We start from the raw sequence: 14,899 nt of genomic DNA on the forward strand, positions 1-14,899 counted from the left end.
TCCGCGGCATGTGGGATCTCCCCGGACCGGGGCACGAACCCGTGTCCCCTGCACTGGCAGGCTGACTCTCAACCGCTGCGCCACCAGGGAAGCCCCCTTTGTGTTTTTTAAGCCATTCACGTTTCTTCTGTGAATTGTCTCTTCATGTCTTTTGTTCACCTTTCTATTGTTTGTCTTTTTTGATTTGTAGGAGTTCCTTAAAGTATTTTGGTTACCAGTACTTTGGATGTAATTGTTTTGCTCTTTGTTATTTTCTGCATCCTCACATCAAAGTTATTTTCCTGTGTTTTCATCCACTAGTTCTAAAGAGTTAAATGTATATACAGAAGTCTAACCTGCCTTAAATTGGTTTTGTTTTAAATGTTAAAATTTTTATGTCTGGCAAGGCACGTCAGTAGCTGTGTTCTTTTTATTAAAGAATTTTGTGGCTCTTACTAGCCCATACGTCTTCAAAATAAGTTATAGAATTGGCTTGTCAAATGCTACCAAAATGCTATTGGGCTTTTAATTTCAGTTACATTGAATCTATATAAGTAATTTGCAGGGATGGCTTCAAAGGATAATTTTTTATGCATGTTTAATACTTTTTAAACACTGAGATTGGGGTCTTGTGGGAGTTTCTTGCTTTTAAAAGTATCTTTTTTAGTGCTAATAATCATTAAGTGATACAAATAGAGGTAGTTCATCACTTTATATATTTAATTCCGAAAGAGGAGTATGTAATTCTAAAACTCAGTTGTAAGGACGAAAGTTCAAAGTAGGAGTGTCTCCTCTTAGGCATCGCATCCTTAGTCCACTCTGGGGTTGCTTACCCCGCCGTGCCTGTCCTGATCGGTATTAAGGCTGTTGTCATGTTTAAGTAGGTTGTTTTTGTGGTCATAAGCATTTTCACCTTATTTTATGATGCATAGAAATTAAGTCTTGGAGAATTGTATTGTCCCTTTATATCCTAATGGAAGCTTATTTGAAAGTGTAGTTAATACAGGACAATACCACGGAGATATTGTGGGTTCAGTTCCAGACCACCACAGTGAAGCAGGTCTCACAATAAAACAAGTCAAACGATTTTTTTGGTTTCCCAGTGTAATATAAAAGTTGTGTTTTCACTATACTATTAAATTACACTATACTATTAAACTAGTCTATTAAATGTGCCATAGCATTATATCTAAAAAACAAAGTATACCTTAATTTAAAAAGAATGCTGTTGGAAAAATGGCACGGAGAGACTTGCCCAATACAGGGTTGCTGCAGAACCTTCAATTTGTTGGGCGGGGCAGGGGGAAGAAAAAGGCAGCAACTGCAAAATGCAATAAAGGCAAAACGCAATACAAGGTGTGCTTGTGCATGTGTTTGAGACAGCATTACTAATAGAGTGTGGTACTGTGAGACTCACACTTGGGTATGGTAGAGTCACTGCCTTGCCAGGTTTTGTGACTTCATGCAAGTTATGTAATCTTTTTCAGTTTTCTCATCTGTGAAATCAGGATATGAAATGTCTGCCTCATATCTGGTCAGCCAGATATTTACTGAGCCCCCTCTGTGCTACCTTGTAAATATTAAATGAGGTTACTTGGGTTAGGTGCCTGCCACGTGGGTGTTGCTTGTTTGATGTTGGTTGCGGTTTCCTCTATTGAAGTAATGTTTTTCAGCTTTATTATCTCCTTTTTATTTAGAATCTACATCAGGAGACAAATCGGTGTCACACTCTTGCACAACTCCTTCCACGTCTTCTGCCTCTGGACTGAACCCCACGCCTGCCCCTCCAGCCTCTGCTTCAGCAATGCCTGTCTCTCCTGTCCCACAGTCACCAATACCTCCATTACTGCAGGACCCAAATCTGCTCAGACAGTTGCTTCCTGCTTTGCAAGCCACGCTGCAACTCAATAATTCTAATGTGGACATATCCAAGATAAATGAAGGTAAGTTTTCATTGTGATAATTTCTACAAAGTTCATCTGCATTGTGCAAAATTATGTAATTAGTAAAATCCCCAATATAGGAATGGTCTTTGTTTCATTTTGAAATTCACATTTGAACTTCATGCTTTGGAGTTTATATCCCTCCCTTAAGGTCTTTGTTACTGTAATTGAATTAGCAATACTTGGATTTTCTGTATATTTTTCAAGACTTGCTGTGTACCTGGTAGTTACTGGATATACTGTTCTGTCAGCTTAATGTATATGGCGAATTTTTTCTTTTTAAGTGAAAACAGAAAAAAGAATATTTGCTAAAACTGATATGAAAACACCTGGTTTCTAACATATTTCAAGAAATCTCATGTATATCGGTAAATGATAATTTGGAATATTTAAAATATGCTAATTACTAAGAAGAGGAATTCAGGTAGCGGTAGTTCTTAAACTACTTAAACACTTTTGAGAAGGGAAGTAATGGATAACATTATGCTATTTTTCCTAGTTAATTGCATTGTTAATTCCAACTTTGCTTTTCAGTGTACTGCTAAAGTATTTGGGCAGCCACCTCAAAGAAGTCTGAATAAAAGTGGATGTAGTTTTTAGTTCGTAAACCATTCAGATTGAAACATTAAGCCTTATGAACATTGCAAAATTTTCTGTTTGTATACACTTCCACATAAGTGGTTAAGTTCTTCCTTTATCCTAAAAATGGAGCTATCTTAGGCTAGTTGGTCATTAATCTTCCATTCTTATTCTCTTCAGCATTTCTGTATTTTCTTGTTTGATAGGTAAACATTTTACTGGACAAAGTGGGGCTTTTAAACATTTTGAAGAAATGATAGCCTAAGCAAATGTCAATAATAAAAGATCTTATGCTTCAAAAATACATGGTATTCCAAAGTACCTAGCTTTTTAATATCCATTTTTGAAAGCTTGTTGTGGGTGAGTGTTGATGTAGGGTTTGAGTGCTCAGCTGGTCTAATAATGCAATCACATGAAATGAGTGCTGTTTATCCAGTTAATTCCAAGTAATGTACTAAGTTACCGTTGCCTGTGTACGGATAGGTTTCTGGTATAATCAGAAGTTCCGGTGAATACTCTTTGCTGTTTTAAAAGTCTCATAGAGGAGTTTCCTTTAACTGGACACCTAAACTTTACTGTAAAGGAAACTCTACTGTTTTATTATATAAACCCATTAAATTTCTTTGCCTCAGATCACTTCACATCTCTAGGTTCATTGTATTACTCCTATCTTCTAGACTTTTATTTTGGGAGTTCTAGTATGGAAACACTCCAGATTTTTTCTGGGTTCCTTTTGAGTTTTCAAGTTGTAACTAATACCACATATGCCACTGTGTTTTTATTTGAATTTAAGATATAATATGTTTATAGTTCTTACAGCAGCTGTGACCCAAGCCTCATTGCAGTCTATCATTCATAAGTTTCTTACTGCTGGACCATCTGCTTTCAACATAACTTCTCTGATTTCTCAAGCTGCTCAGCTCTCTACACAAGGTATTTATATTCTTAGATACCTCTAGAATTGTATCTTGGTGGGGGGCAGGTGGGATTCGTAGCAGATTTTTTTTTTTAAGTCTTTGAAGAGAGCGTAGCTATGATATTGATTTTATTTTGATTTTTTAACACTGCTGTGTACGAGTAGTATTTTTTTTTACCTTTTTAGATGAAACAAGCTTTTGACATATATCTTATGCTGTTGCCATCATATCTGCAATATAGTCTATATTTAATTCAGCATTTAAGTCGTTAGTGAGCTATTTTACTCCAAAGCTAAAATAAACTGTGATATACCCTCAATCTTTGCGAATCATTGGATCTGTTTTAAGAGCTGAAGTTTGCTTCCAGTTGGTGTTAGTTGGGTTTTGACCAGAGGATGCAGAAGTGCTCAAGCCCTGCCTTGAGTTAGCCAACCCTCTTCCCCATGCAGGTACCCAGTGGGGAAGGGGCACGGAGGAGCAAGCGGGGAGTGAAAGGGTTGCCTGGCTTGCCCCCAGCCCCGGCGCAGAAAGCCGCTGAAGCAAGCAGGAATATCTGGCCTAGTGACGCAGCGTGCAGTGAGGGCCGCCAGCCCTTGGGTGGCCTCATGGGGCGGGGACCTGAGGGGACTGTCAGGCCTACTTTTAGGGTGAGAAGGAAGCAGCGAGGGTGAGGTGAGGCCTTCCGGGTGAACATGTTCTCAGACGTAGTGGGGGCCGCACTGGGTGTGCGGGTCTTGCTTAGCAGCTCATTTGGTCAGTGTGACCCCAGCGAGTGCTTAGATTCTGACTTCTTCAGATAGCTGTTCTCTTTGGGGCTGTGGGGCATGTGGAGAGATGTGAAGATCTCCTGCACATAAACTACAGCGGCTTTTGGTTTATTTCACTCTTCACAGCCCAGCCGTCTAATCAGTCACCGATGTCTTTGACGTCTGACGCATCATCCCCGAGATCCTATGTGTCTCCGAGAATAAGCACACCTCAGACTAACGCAGTCCCTGTCAAGCCTTTGACTAGTACCCCTCCTGTTTCATCACAGCCAAAGGTATGTCGCCTTTGAGGGAAATTGGGAAAGAAACCACTTCTGATTAAAGCAAGTTGCATAATGTTTTAGAATACGTATTGGAGAAAAAGCCCTCTTTGGGGAATGAGGTAGTGGTGGGAGGAATGACAGGTGAACGAGAGTGGGTTCAGGTTAGACTCTCGGTTGATGGCTTGGAGGAGGGAGTTGCGTCTGTGCCACTTTTATACACTGGTTCTCTTCTCTTCAGTGGCTTTGTGGATAAAGAAGGTATACTAATTGAGTCTTAATATTTGTAGAATTTTTAGACTGAGATATCAGAGAACATGTTTTCCAGTAATTTTCTCCATACTTTTTTTTTTAATTTTTTTTTTTTTTTTTTGGAAGATGTTGCGGGGAGGAGTTTGTTAATTTCTCAACCACTGCGCCACCAGGGAAGCCCTTTTTTAACATCTTTATTGGAGTATAATTGCTGTACAACAAAGTGAATCAGCTATACGTATACATATATTCCCATATCCCCTCACTCTTGCGTCTCCCTCCCACCCTCCCTACCTCACCCCTCTAGGTGGTCACAGAGCACCGAGCTGATCTCCCTGTGCTATGCGGCTGCTTCCCACTAGCTATTTATTTTACATTTGGTGGTGTGTATATGTCCATGCCACTCTCTCACTTTGTCCCAGCTTACCCTTCCCCCTCCCCATATCCTCAAGTCCATCCTCTACGTCTGTGTCTTTATTCCTGTCCTGCCCCTAAATTCATCAGAACCATTTTTTTTTTGATTCCATGTATATGCGTTAGCACACGGCATTTGTTTTTCTGACTGACTTCACTCTGTGTAACAGACTTTAGGTCCATCCATCTCTCCTCTACAAATTATAGAAATGAGTCAGTTTCTGTGCTAAGAGCCTTATATGTATTATATTAATTTTCACATCAGCTACTACTTGCTTCATTTAGTAGAAAATGAAATTTTCAGTTAAGTCTGATGTTTGTGGTCAAGTCAGATTTTGAGACCTAGGTCTTAGCACAGAACCCATTTCATTAACACTGAGCTACACTGCCTGGTTGTCCCAGCGAAATCGCGCACGGCTGGCTCCTCAGAGCACAGCTGGAAGGTGGCGGTCTCTCTTCTACTGGACCGTGAACAGGACCTGGCGTGCTACAGCCGGTCCTGTATTACGTCCCTGAGCCTCGCGCGCGGGTTCAGAAGCGGCTCCCGGTTGCGCTCACTCTTGGCCGTGTGGTTTTACCGCCAGTAAAACTTGAGCTGTTTGGAAGTTGGAATGTACAGGTTTAATTTTTTTTTTTTTTTAACTCTTACTGGTAACTATAGGAGGAAGTTCTTTTTAGTTGTAAAACAGTGGGCTGTTTCAGACTTTTGTGCCAAAGAACTCTTTATTCAAATAAAATCATAAGCAGAAGCTTAAAAATAAAAATGTATTGAAACAGCTTGAAATTGATGGTGGGCTGGCTCTTAGGTCTTCTGTTGGCTCATCTTCCCTACTTTAGCCATTTGTCTGTGTGTGTTTTGGGGTCAGTCTAGATTAAGTTTTTAAATTTTGAGTTACAATTGTTAGTTTTTTGTGCAGTTCCTTATTGTTTGCCTGTATTTTGATGGGAGAAGAATTAAAAGGTGACTTTTAGCAAAAGAGACCTTATTCTTAGAGCTTACAGCTCACCTTGCGGTGGTGTTCTGATAGTACGTGGCGTGAGTGACAGTGTTGGCTTTACCGTAGGTCCTGACATTGTCACTTCAAATCCTTTAAACAGATGGCTCTGAGTTTTTTGCATTAAAAACTTACAAGTTTTTAAAAGTAAGTGGACATTTGATCTCACAAAAATATTCTTTATAAAAGAACATGCTCGTCTATATTCAGAAGTAGCAGTGCTAACCAGAGTTGTTTGGGGCAATATTAATTATCCCCCCCCCCCCCCCCCCCGCCACTCTCCGCATAACAGCCTCTGCTGCTGAACGGTGTGACTTAATCACAGGTGCCTCCGTCTGCCTTTGTGCCTTAATTTCGGGCTTCCATTTTTGACTCCTTGTTTTCTCTGTCGTATCTGAATGTGAATGATACTGGGTTGGCCAAAGAGTTCGTTCGGATTTTTCGTAACATCTTACGGAAAAACCCAAAAGAACTTTTTGGCCACCCTAATGTATGTGTTCCCACTGCAGTCATGGACCTCTTGGTCTGCCTGTATAGGGTGACATCTCTTTGAAGCCCACTCAGTAGAATTGTGTATGGGCCGTAGCTCATTCTCAGATAGACTGGTGTATACGTTCTCTTCGTATGTGGTTGAAATTTGAGCAGCTGTATTTCTGTGATGTGGTAACGTATTTATTTTTATTGATACAGAAATAACAGTAAATCCGAAGAGGTATTATAGTGTACTGGAAAGAAAACTGGGCTCAAAATCAGGAGAACTAGTTTCTTACGCTGGTTTGCTAAGTAATTTTTTGACCCAGGGCTGTTTTATGAAATTAGAGCTAAGTCTCAAAACTTGACTTTCTTCTAACTACATGACCTTTGGAAACTCATTTGATTCTACTTCTTTAAATCTCTAGATTATAAAGTGTTTAAGATTACTAACTAGACTTAGAGGAGTATGTGGATTTCGGCCCTCAATGACAATAGTTTACGCAATTAAATGTGGCTGTATCACTTATACTGATCTTACTAGGTAAGGACAGTTAGGACTACTCTTGTTACCTTAAAAATCACTGAATAGAAATAATTGGGAAGATAATAGAATAATAATAGAAATAATTTCATTGGTAGAACTTTCGTTCTTATCTAGTTTTCATGCTTTTTGTCTCTGTGGCAGAAGCCTTGTCTCACCAGGTTTTGATGTTTCAGGTCAGTACTCCAGTAGCTAAGCAAGGACCAGTTTCACAGTCAGCCGCGCAGCAGCCCGTGACTGCTGACAGGCAGCAGGGCCACGAGCCTGCCTCTCCTCGAAGTCTTCAGCGCTCCAAGTAAGTTGGCATTGTGTGGTGGGGCCACGTTGCTTTTTCCTTACTGTGGCCTATTGCCATATTGTTTGGATATTATTTTATGTGTGTGTGTGTGTGTGTATAGTAGAACTTGATCTTGGAAGAATCCATGAATAGCTTAACCATGGTTTTGTGTATTATAAAATTTACAAAGGCACATCTTTGTCTCTAGTAATGAATCCTGGGTTAATTTGAAGAAAGTGGCTCTTTCTTTAGAATTTTACTTGGTGAAATATGATGGGAGTAGTAATATGTGATACTTGTAGAGGGCACATGATTTTATACTACTTCATTAGTTGGAAATGATACCATTTTTAACTTCCTAATAGCAGTTTTAGATTTGAATGTATTGATAAAGCCAAATATCTCACATCTAAAACTTGGGCCAGTATTTTACAACTGGTGTGTGTGTGTATGTTTTACATCTGGGGTGGGTGTGTGTGTGTGTGTTACATCTGGGGTGTGTGTGTGTGTGTTACATCTGGGGTGTGTGTGTGTATGTTTTACAACTGGTGTGTGTGTGTGTGTGTCCGCGCGCGTGTCTGTCTCTTTCCTAATAGCCTCAACTCTGACCCTGTACGGATTGCTTGTCAGATATAGAGCTGTATTGTGTAGAGCTGTACTGTGTTGTCGGTTTTCTTTGTTAATTAACTTTAAATGATTTTCATTTGATTGATTTTCCTATTTTTATTTCTTGTTATGAGGTGGCAACATAATTCAACTGTTGTTTTTATTGTTGTTTTCTGAACAAGCGTTTCAGAGCACATACATCCACATGAGAGTGTCCCCTAAAGTGATCGCTTTGGGGCCCAGCTATCTACTTCAGCATTGTTGCCATTGCTCAGAGCATTGGGGGAGATTCTTTTTTTAAATTGGCATATTAGAGGCTGCAGTATAATTATAAATATCCTCAGTGGTGAAAACGCTTCATCCTTTGGGAGACTTAGTTTTTGGAAATAACTTATGTGAATCAGGTAGGAAATCAACTTGGGTGATTATTTATATCCCCGAATCCTAGCCCAAGCCATACAGTTTTAGAAGAAGATAAGCAACCTCAGAGTGTTGCTTTTTTTGGTCTTATTTTGCCACTAAACTCATTCATTGTTTTGCAGTTAAAAGTATTTTGCTTCACATAATTTCACCCTCTTGATTCGGCACTTCATTCTGATATTAAACAGTCAAAGGCAGTGTACTTTTTCCCCTTCCATATCTTCATGTACTTAAGGTAGAATGATGTGCCTTCTATCTACAACTGTTCAAATGTGACCATTGCTTAGTTACATTCTTGTTAGTGTTTGTAGTATACAAAGTCAACAGGTTCTGCTGTCAAATTTGGGAGAGTACTGGTACTTTAAATTCAACTCTGAAGTTAGTGTTAAAGGGGCTCTTTTAACCCTCCAAAAGTGTATTAGGAATACACGATATAAGTATACTTCGAATTTCAAGTTCTATTTATTTGATGTTAAAATAATAAATTTTTGTTAGGAATTTGTGTACCTTTAAATTAATGAAAGGTATTGACAGGGTCTAGGATACCCAGGGACCACTTGTAAACATACTACACATTCAGTTGTGTTTTCTCTTCTAGTAGCCAGAGAAGTCCGTCACCTGGTCCAAATCATACTTCTAGTAGTAATGCATCAAATGCAACAGTTGTACCACAGAATTCATCTGCCCGTCCTACGTGTTCATTAACACCTACGCTAGCAGCACACTTCAATGAAAATCTCATCAAACATGTTCAAGGATGGCCTGCAGATCATGCAGAGAAGCAGGTATGTTACATGATCACAGCAGATGTTTAGCCTTTGGATGACTGGCAGCTTAATTCTACTTTGAGAAAATCTAATCTGGACCAGCGGATTCAAGCTGTATTTAAAATAACTAATTTCTAATTAGATTGTCTCTGGTCACTTTTTAAAATATTTGATGTGGGTATTTGTGAGGTAACTTTTTGTGGTTTCACATAAAATATTTTAATTATCAGTATAGCTCCCATTATCAAGTGCTCAGCATTTAGCTCTGTGCTAAGTGCTTTATGTTTGTTTTCTCCACTTTCTAAAACTACTAACCAGCGCAGATAATGAGTTTTCCATTTTACTAATGAGGCCTTTAAGACCAAATAGATTTATACTAGGGTCACCCAGTTACTGCAGTGTTCAGACTCAAAGCCTTGTGCTTTTTCTACTCCGCCGGCCACTCTGGTAGTTTTAGAACCTGTTAGTGCAGTTGACCCTTGAACAACTCGGGTTGGGAGGCCAACCCTCCACGTGGTCGAAAATCCGAGTATGGTTTATAGTCAGCCCTCCATGTCTGGAGTCCGTCATCCTCAGGTTCAAACAAGCGTGGATCGTGTAGTACAGTGGTGTTTATTGAAAAAAATCCACGTGTAAGTGGGCCTGCACAGTTCAAATCTGTTGTTTAAGGTTCAGCTGTACTATTAATCTTATGACTCTCCCTCCAGACTAGCTAGCTACTCGAGTTAGGAAACACTTCTGCTTTGGGATGAGGGACCTTAGGACATTGTAGTTACTGCCATTGGCTTTTCCCTTTTATCAAATCACTAACCATCTGAAATGTTCTGTAAGTTCACAGAAATACATTGTGTATGTCTTGATACAGGGATACAGTAGGCCCTTTTTATCATTGTTAATACCTGAACTTTACTTTGGCTGATCCAGCATCTTTATTTAACCACAAATCATGAGTTCTTCTATCCCAGCACTAAACTACTGTGAGATGGGAAATACTATCCTCCCAAGGAAACCTGAAGGGGAAATCTTAAAATGAACACCTTCCACCATTAGAGACAGTTTTTTAAAAGAAAATCATTTTCCCCCTTAGATTCATGAGAATTTTGGTGGATTTAAAGGAAAAGATTTATTCTGTAACCTTGGTATAAAGTTACACTCAAATTTAATGTTTTATTTTTTGTATGTGGATATGACTTATATTTCATGAGATATTCATTTCTTTCATTATAGGCATCAAGATTGCGAGAGGAAGCCCATAACATGGGAAGCGTTCATATGTCAGAAATTTGTACTGAATTAAAAAATTTAAGATCTTTAGTCCGAGTATGTGAAATTCAAGCAACTTTGCGAGAGCAAAGGTAAGCTTTTCACTGAAATGAATTTTTTTCTGTTTTTTTAGGTAATGCTAAAAATTATATATCTTAAAATAATTAGATCTTAAATTGGACTAAAGAAGGTAAGTTGAATTTCATTTCTGAAATTTAAAGTTCTCTGATATATCACATTCCATGATACTGTAAACTGTGTTTTCATAATTTAATAATATTCCTGGCGAATGGTAGTGGCATCTAGATTTTATTTCTCTTAACCCATGGTAAATGCTTCATTATTAGACTTTTTTCTTGCGTTATGACAGTATACGGTACCAGTAATGTTTTATTTAAAAAGCGGGGTGTTGACAGCAACCAGTTACCAGGAGTCCCCTGTTCGGTTGAGAGCAGCGCTCTCTTGCTGAGGGTACGTATTTCAGTGGAAATTCAAATCACTGTTTACATTGTCCTCGCAGCATCAGTAGATGCCGTGGCAATTACATTAAGAACTTAGTTGTCCAGGAAGTTTAATGATATATATCTGCTTTCTTTAATTGTTTTCACTTAAACTCTGTCTCATATTTCTTAATCTAGTATCTTACTCAAGTAGGATTTCTATATCGTGTTAAATAGTATAGATTTTTTTTAATGCCTATTACAAAATCGAGGACGTAACTTTCAACGGCTTCACTTCCTGTCTATATTGAGTGACTGGGTCAATAAGTAGTTAATCTTGTCATGAAATCACAAAAATTTAATAAATGCCAAGTTGGGATTTATAGTAAACTTGGAAAAGTGAGTTTTTATCTAACCTTTCAACTACTAAAATGTCTGGAGGTACTTGTTGAATATCAGTTGGGAATTTTCTACTCTAGGATTGCTCTGAAAGTAGTTCTAACGTACATAAACTTAACTTTATTTTGGCTTGCTAGGCAGGCGATACTCGTTACAGCAGCTTACTGAAACAGTCACGTATCATATCAGTCACATGTCACGTATCATGTTTGACTGTACACAGATACCATGCCATATCAAAGCAGTAATCGTCATAGTTCGCAGAAGAAAGGTGTCAGAAGAGTTACAGTGTTAACAGAGTTCATGGAAATCGAGTTAGCTGTGGAATTTGTGTTTTAGTTTTTGTTTTAGATACACATGTCAATTGGACTTTGCTCCATTTTTATGAACCTACATTTATGTTGAGAATTGTTCTTCAGAAACGATTAGCCTCTTGCCACTAGTTAATTCTAGGCTTACTATATATTGTGGTCCAGAAAACATGCAGTGTAAGTTTTTCTCCTGTTATCTGCTGCCTTTTGTGTCTGGTGATGATACAGTGAACAGTTACCTTTTAAGTCAGTCATTATATTCAAGCTAATTATTGAGAACGGGTTTTAGAAAACTAGGAAACCTTCTAACTTTTGTCATCCTGATACTTCAATATGTGTAATAAATGGTGATTTTGTCCTAACTAATCAGTTTTAAATTACTTCATCTTAACTAGTAGGTTACTCATTTTCTTTGTAAAGTTACTTTTATAGTTAAAAGTCTGGTTTTTCTGTAACATTTATAATGACCACATGGGTTCTAATGCCCTCTTTTATATTTCAGGATACTATTTTTGAGACAACAAATTAAGGAACTCGAAAAGCTAAAAAATCAGAATTCCTTCATGGTGTGAAGATGTGAATAATTGCACATGGTGTTGAGAACAGGACTGTAAATCTGTTGCCCAGTCTTAACATTTTTGAGCTGCATTTAAGTAGACTTTGGACCGTTAAGCTGGGCAAAGGAAATGACAAGGGGTGGGGGGTCTGTGAGATTCAATTCAGGGGAAAGATACAAGATTGATTTGTAAAACCCTTGAAATGTAGATTTCTTGTAGATGTATTCTTCACGTTGTAAATATGTTTTGTAGAGTGAAGCCATGGGAAGCCATGTGTAACAGAGCTTAGACATCCAAAACTAATCAATGCTGAGGTGGCTAAATACCTAGCCTTTTACATGTAAACCTGTCTGCAAAATTAGCTTTTTTAAAGAAAAATTTGGGGGGTTAATTTATCATTCAGAAATCTTGCATTTTCAAAAAATCCAGTGCAAGCGCCAGGCGATCTGTGTCTAAGGATACAATTTTGAACCATATGGGCAGTGTACAAAATACCATGAAACAACTGTTTCCACACTTGCACCTGATCAAGAGCAGTGCTTCTCCATTTGTTTTGCAGAGAAATGTTTTTCATTTCCCGTGTGTTCCATTTCCCTCTGAAATCCTTGATCTGATTTTATCCATTTTTTAAGGCTCCTCTTTTTCTCCTTTCTTAAGGCACTGTTGCTATGGCACTTTTCTATAACCTTTTCATTCCTGTGTACAGTAGCTTAAAATTGCAGTGATTGAGCATAACCCACTTGTTTGTGTAAATTATTGAAATCCATTTGCACCCTGTAAGAATGGACTTAAAAGTACTGCTGGGCATGTGTGCTGAAAGTACATTGATGGCTCAAATATAAGGAAATGACCCAATGAACATGGTTGGGGGCGGGGAGAGGAAACAGCTAGTCAGATGTGAATTGTATCTGTTATAATAAACATGTTAAAACAAACAAAAATTGTTATTTTTCTTTACCTTCGGTCAATGCATATTAGAATTTGAACTACCTGGGGATTCTTTGTCAGAACTATTCTTGTTGAACATTTATACTTAATTGAAGTAATTCCTTAAGGGAGGTTTTGTTTAAAGCAATTAACAGGTAATTGTGTATACGAATATTTAATGAAATATGAAATTCAACAAGAATGATTAAGTCACTTCCCAAGTGGTTGTCATTTGTTAAACCCTGGTTTACCTGTCTTGCTATTAATGACATTTCATTTTGAAGGATGTTTGTGTTGTAGCTAGCTGTTCAAGTCTGGTGCTGACTGCTGTTCTTAGCCATCACAAAACGCTAAATTTGTGTAATTGGAGCTTCCTGCTGTTACCTGGAAATGGTGGGAAAGCTCAGCTTTGTATATTGTTTCCTAAAGTATATTAAAATAAAAAAAGAAACTATTGCTACTATAAAATTACTTTGGCCTTTTTTTTTCTTTGCTAAAATATTGGTCACATGGCCATAGCATGACACTGCCAGTATTAAATCAGATCACAAGGGTTTCTTTATGCTGAAAAACCTCCTAATTTCAAAATCTTAACTTAGTCAATTTAGAGACTTTTTTTCCTCTCGAGGCAGATGTATTCATGTGCTTTCAGAACTGCCAGCACCAAGGGCTTATTTTGTGATATTAGACATTGTTAACTACATTCTGGGATGCTAAAATTCCAAATTGCTCTTGTGCTTTAAGCATATTTAAAGCATAGAAGATGATGCTCAGATTTTTCAACAAATTTAAAAAAGGTAAACTGTAAGCAGTAGTATGGATGATACTTTCTAAAATCCAAAAATGTTCCAGTGTAATTAAGAATTAAAGTCATACTGGAAACTGATTTTTTTTATTGTAACTTTGAGGATACTTTTAAAATGTAAGAAAAAACAAATGTTATAAATTATATCGCCATGGAATGTTAATACCTGTGAAATTGTTGATATTTGCTGGACTTGATTAGTGCATGTAAATGAAACTCCGGAGAACTATGTTAAGTTAGAACCCTTACTGATGTAGTGCTGTATCTTTTCTGGAGAGATGATGTAGTAGGCAGATGTTTCCCAGTCAGATGGCAACTTGTGATTTAAGCTAACTTTGAACTTGATTTGCCAATTGTTTATTGATCTATGTCACCTTATTGTTTTGACTTTTAAAAATGTTTATATCCCTAAAGGAACTGCTCACATACACATATGTGATGCCTAATTTGAAATTTTCCCGGTGAATTTTTAAACAATTAAAAATTTTGTGGAAATATTTTTATAATATTTGATTCACTTATTCTGTAGTGAATTACTTTAAATACTGCACTTTAATACACACATGGTGTCCAGCTACTAACCTTCTTGAGGTAACCAGGGAATATTTATTAAAATAGGCATAGTATCCCAGAATATTCTTTATCTAGTTGTCCTGTTGCCATGGCTTTGAGCATGTATCTCATTTTGGTGGACACCTTGGTTCAGATAGTTTGCAAATAGAAATACAAATAGCCCCTGGGAAACCTCAGGGTTTTTATTTTTCTGTTTTAAAAGGGACATGAGTGGTGTTACATTCAAACCTTAAAAACTGATGTTGTAATAAAATGTATTTTGTGAAGGTGGGTCTGTTAAGAGTCTTATCCCCGAGGAGCCAGCCTCCCTACCGTTTTCCCCTTTGTTTTCTGTTTAACTAGTTTGACTAACTTAATTTTAAAACTTGGGCTATATCTCCAGATTTTAAGCACACTGAAAACTCTGTCAGCCCTTTTTAAAGACATTATGCTG

General features: G+C 37.8%; 1 protein-coding gene across 5 annotated transcripts in view; it reads left to right on the forward strand.

The window, feature by feature from the left end:
- Positions 1 to 13,556, forward strand: part of WAC (WW domain containing adaptor with coiled-coil) — an 86,474-nt gene extending 72,918 nt beyond the window's left edge. For all 5 annotated transcript variants that reach the window (XM_028495772.2, XM_028495771.2, XM_024116420.3 and 2 more), the window contains 7 exons: positions 1,677 to 1,922; positions 3,312 to 3,434; positions 4,312 to 4,460; positions 7,298 to 7,416; positions 9,023 to 9,209; positions 10,419 to 10,546; positions 12,107 to 13,556. In XM_028495772.2, coding sequence (XP_028351573.1) covers positions 1,677 to 1,922; positions 3,312 to 3,434; positions 4,312 to 4,460; positions 7,298 to 7,416; positions 9,023 to 9,209; positions 10,419 to 10,546; positions 12,107 to 12,176 — 1,022 coding nt within the window. In that variant the 3' untranslated portion in view covers positions 12,177 to 13,556. The remainder of the gene's footprint in view (positions 1 to 1,676; positions 1,923 to 3,311; positions 3,435 to 4,311; positions 4,461 to 7,297; positions 7,417 to 9,022; positions 9,210 to 10,418; positions 10,547 to 12,106) is intronic.
- The last annotated feature ends 1,343 nt before the right edge of the window (positions 13,557 to 14,899 follow it).

The sequence above is a fragment of the Physeter macrocephalus genome, chromosome 11 (genome assembly GCF_002837175.3).
Source record: "Physeter macrocephalus isolate SW-GA chromosome 11, ASM283717v5, whole genome shotgun sequence".
Lineage (NCBI taxonomy): Eukaryota > Metazoa > Chordata > Mammalia > Artiodactyla > Physeteridae > Physeter > Physeter macrocephalus.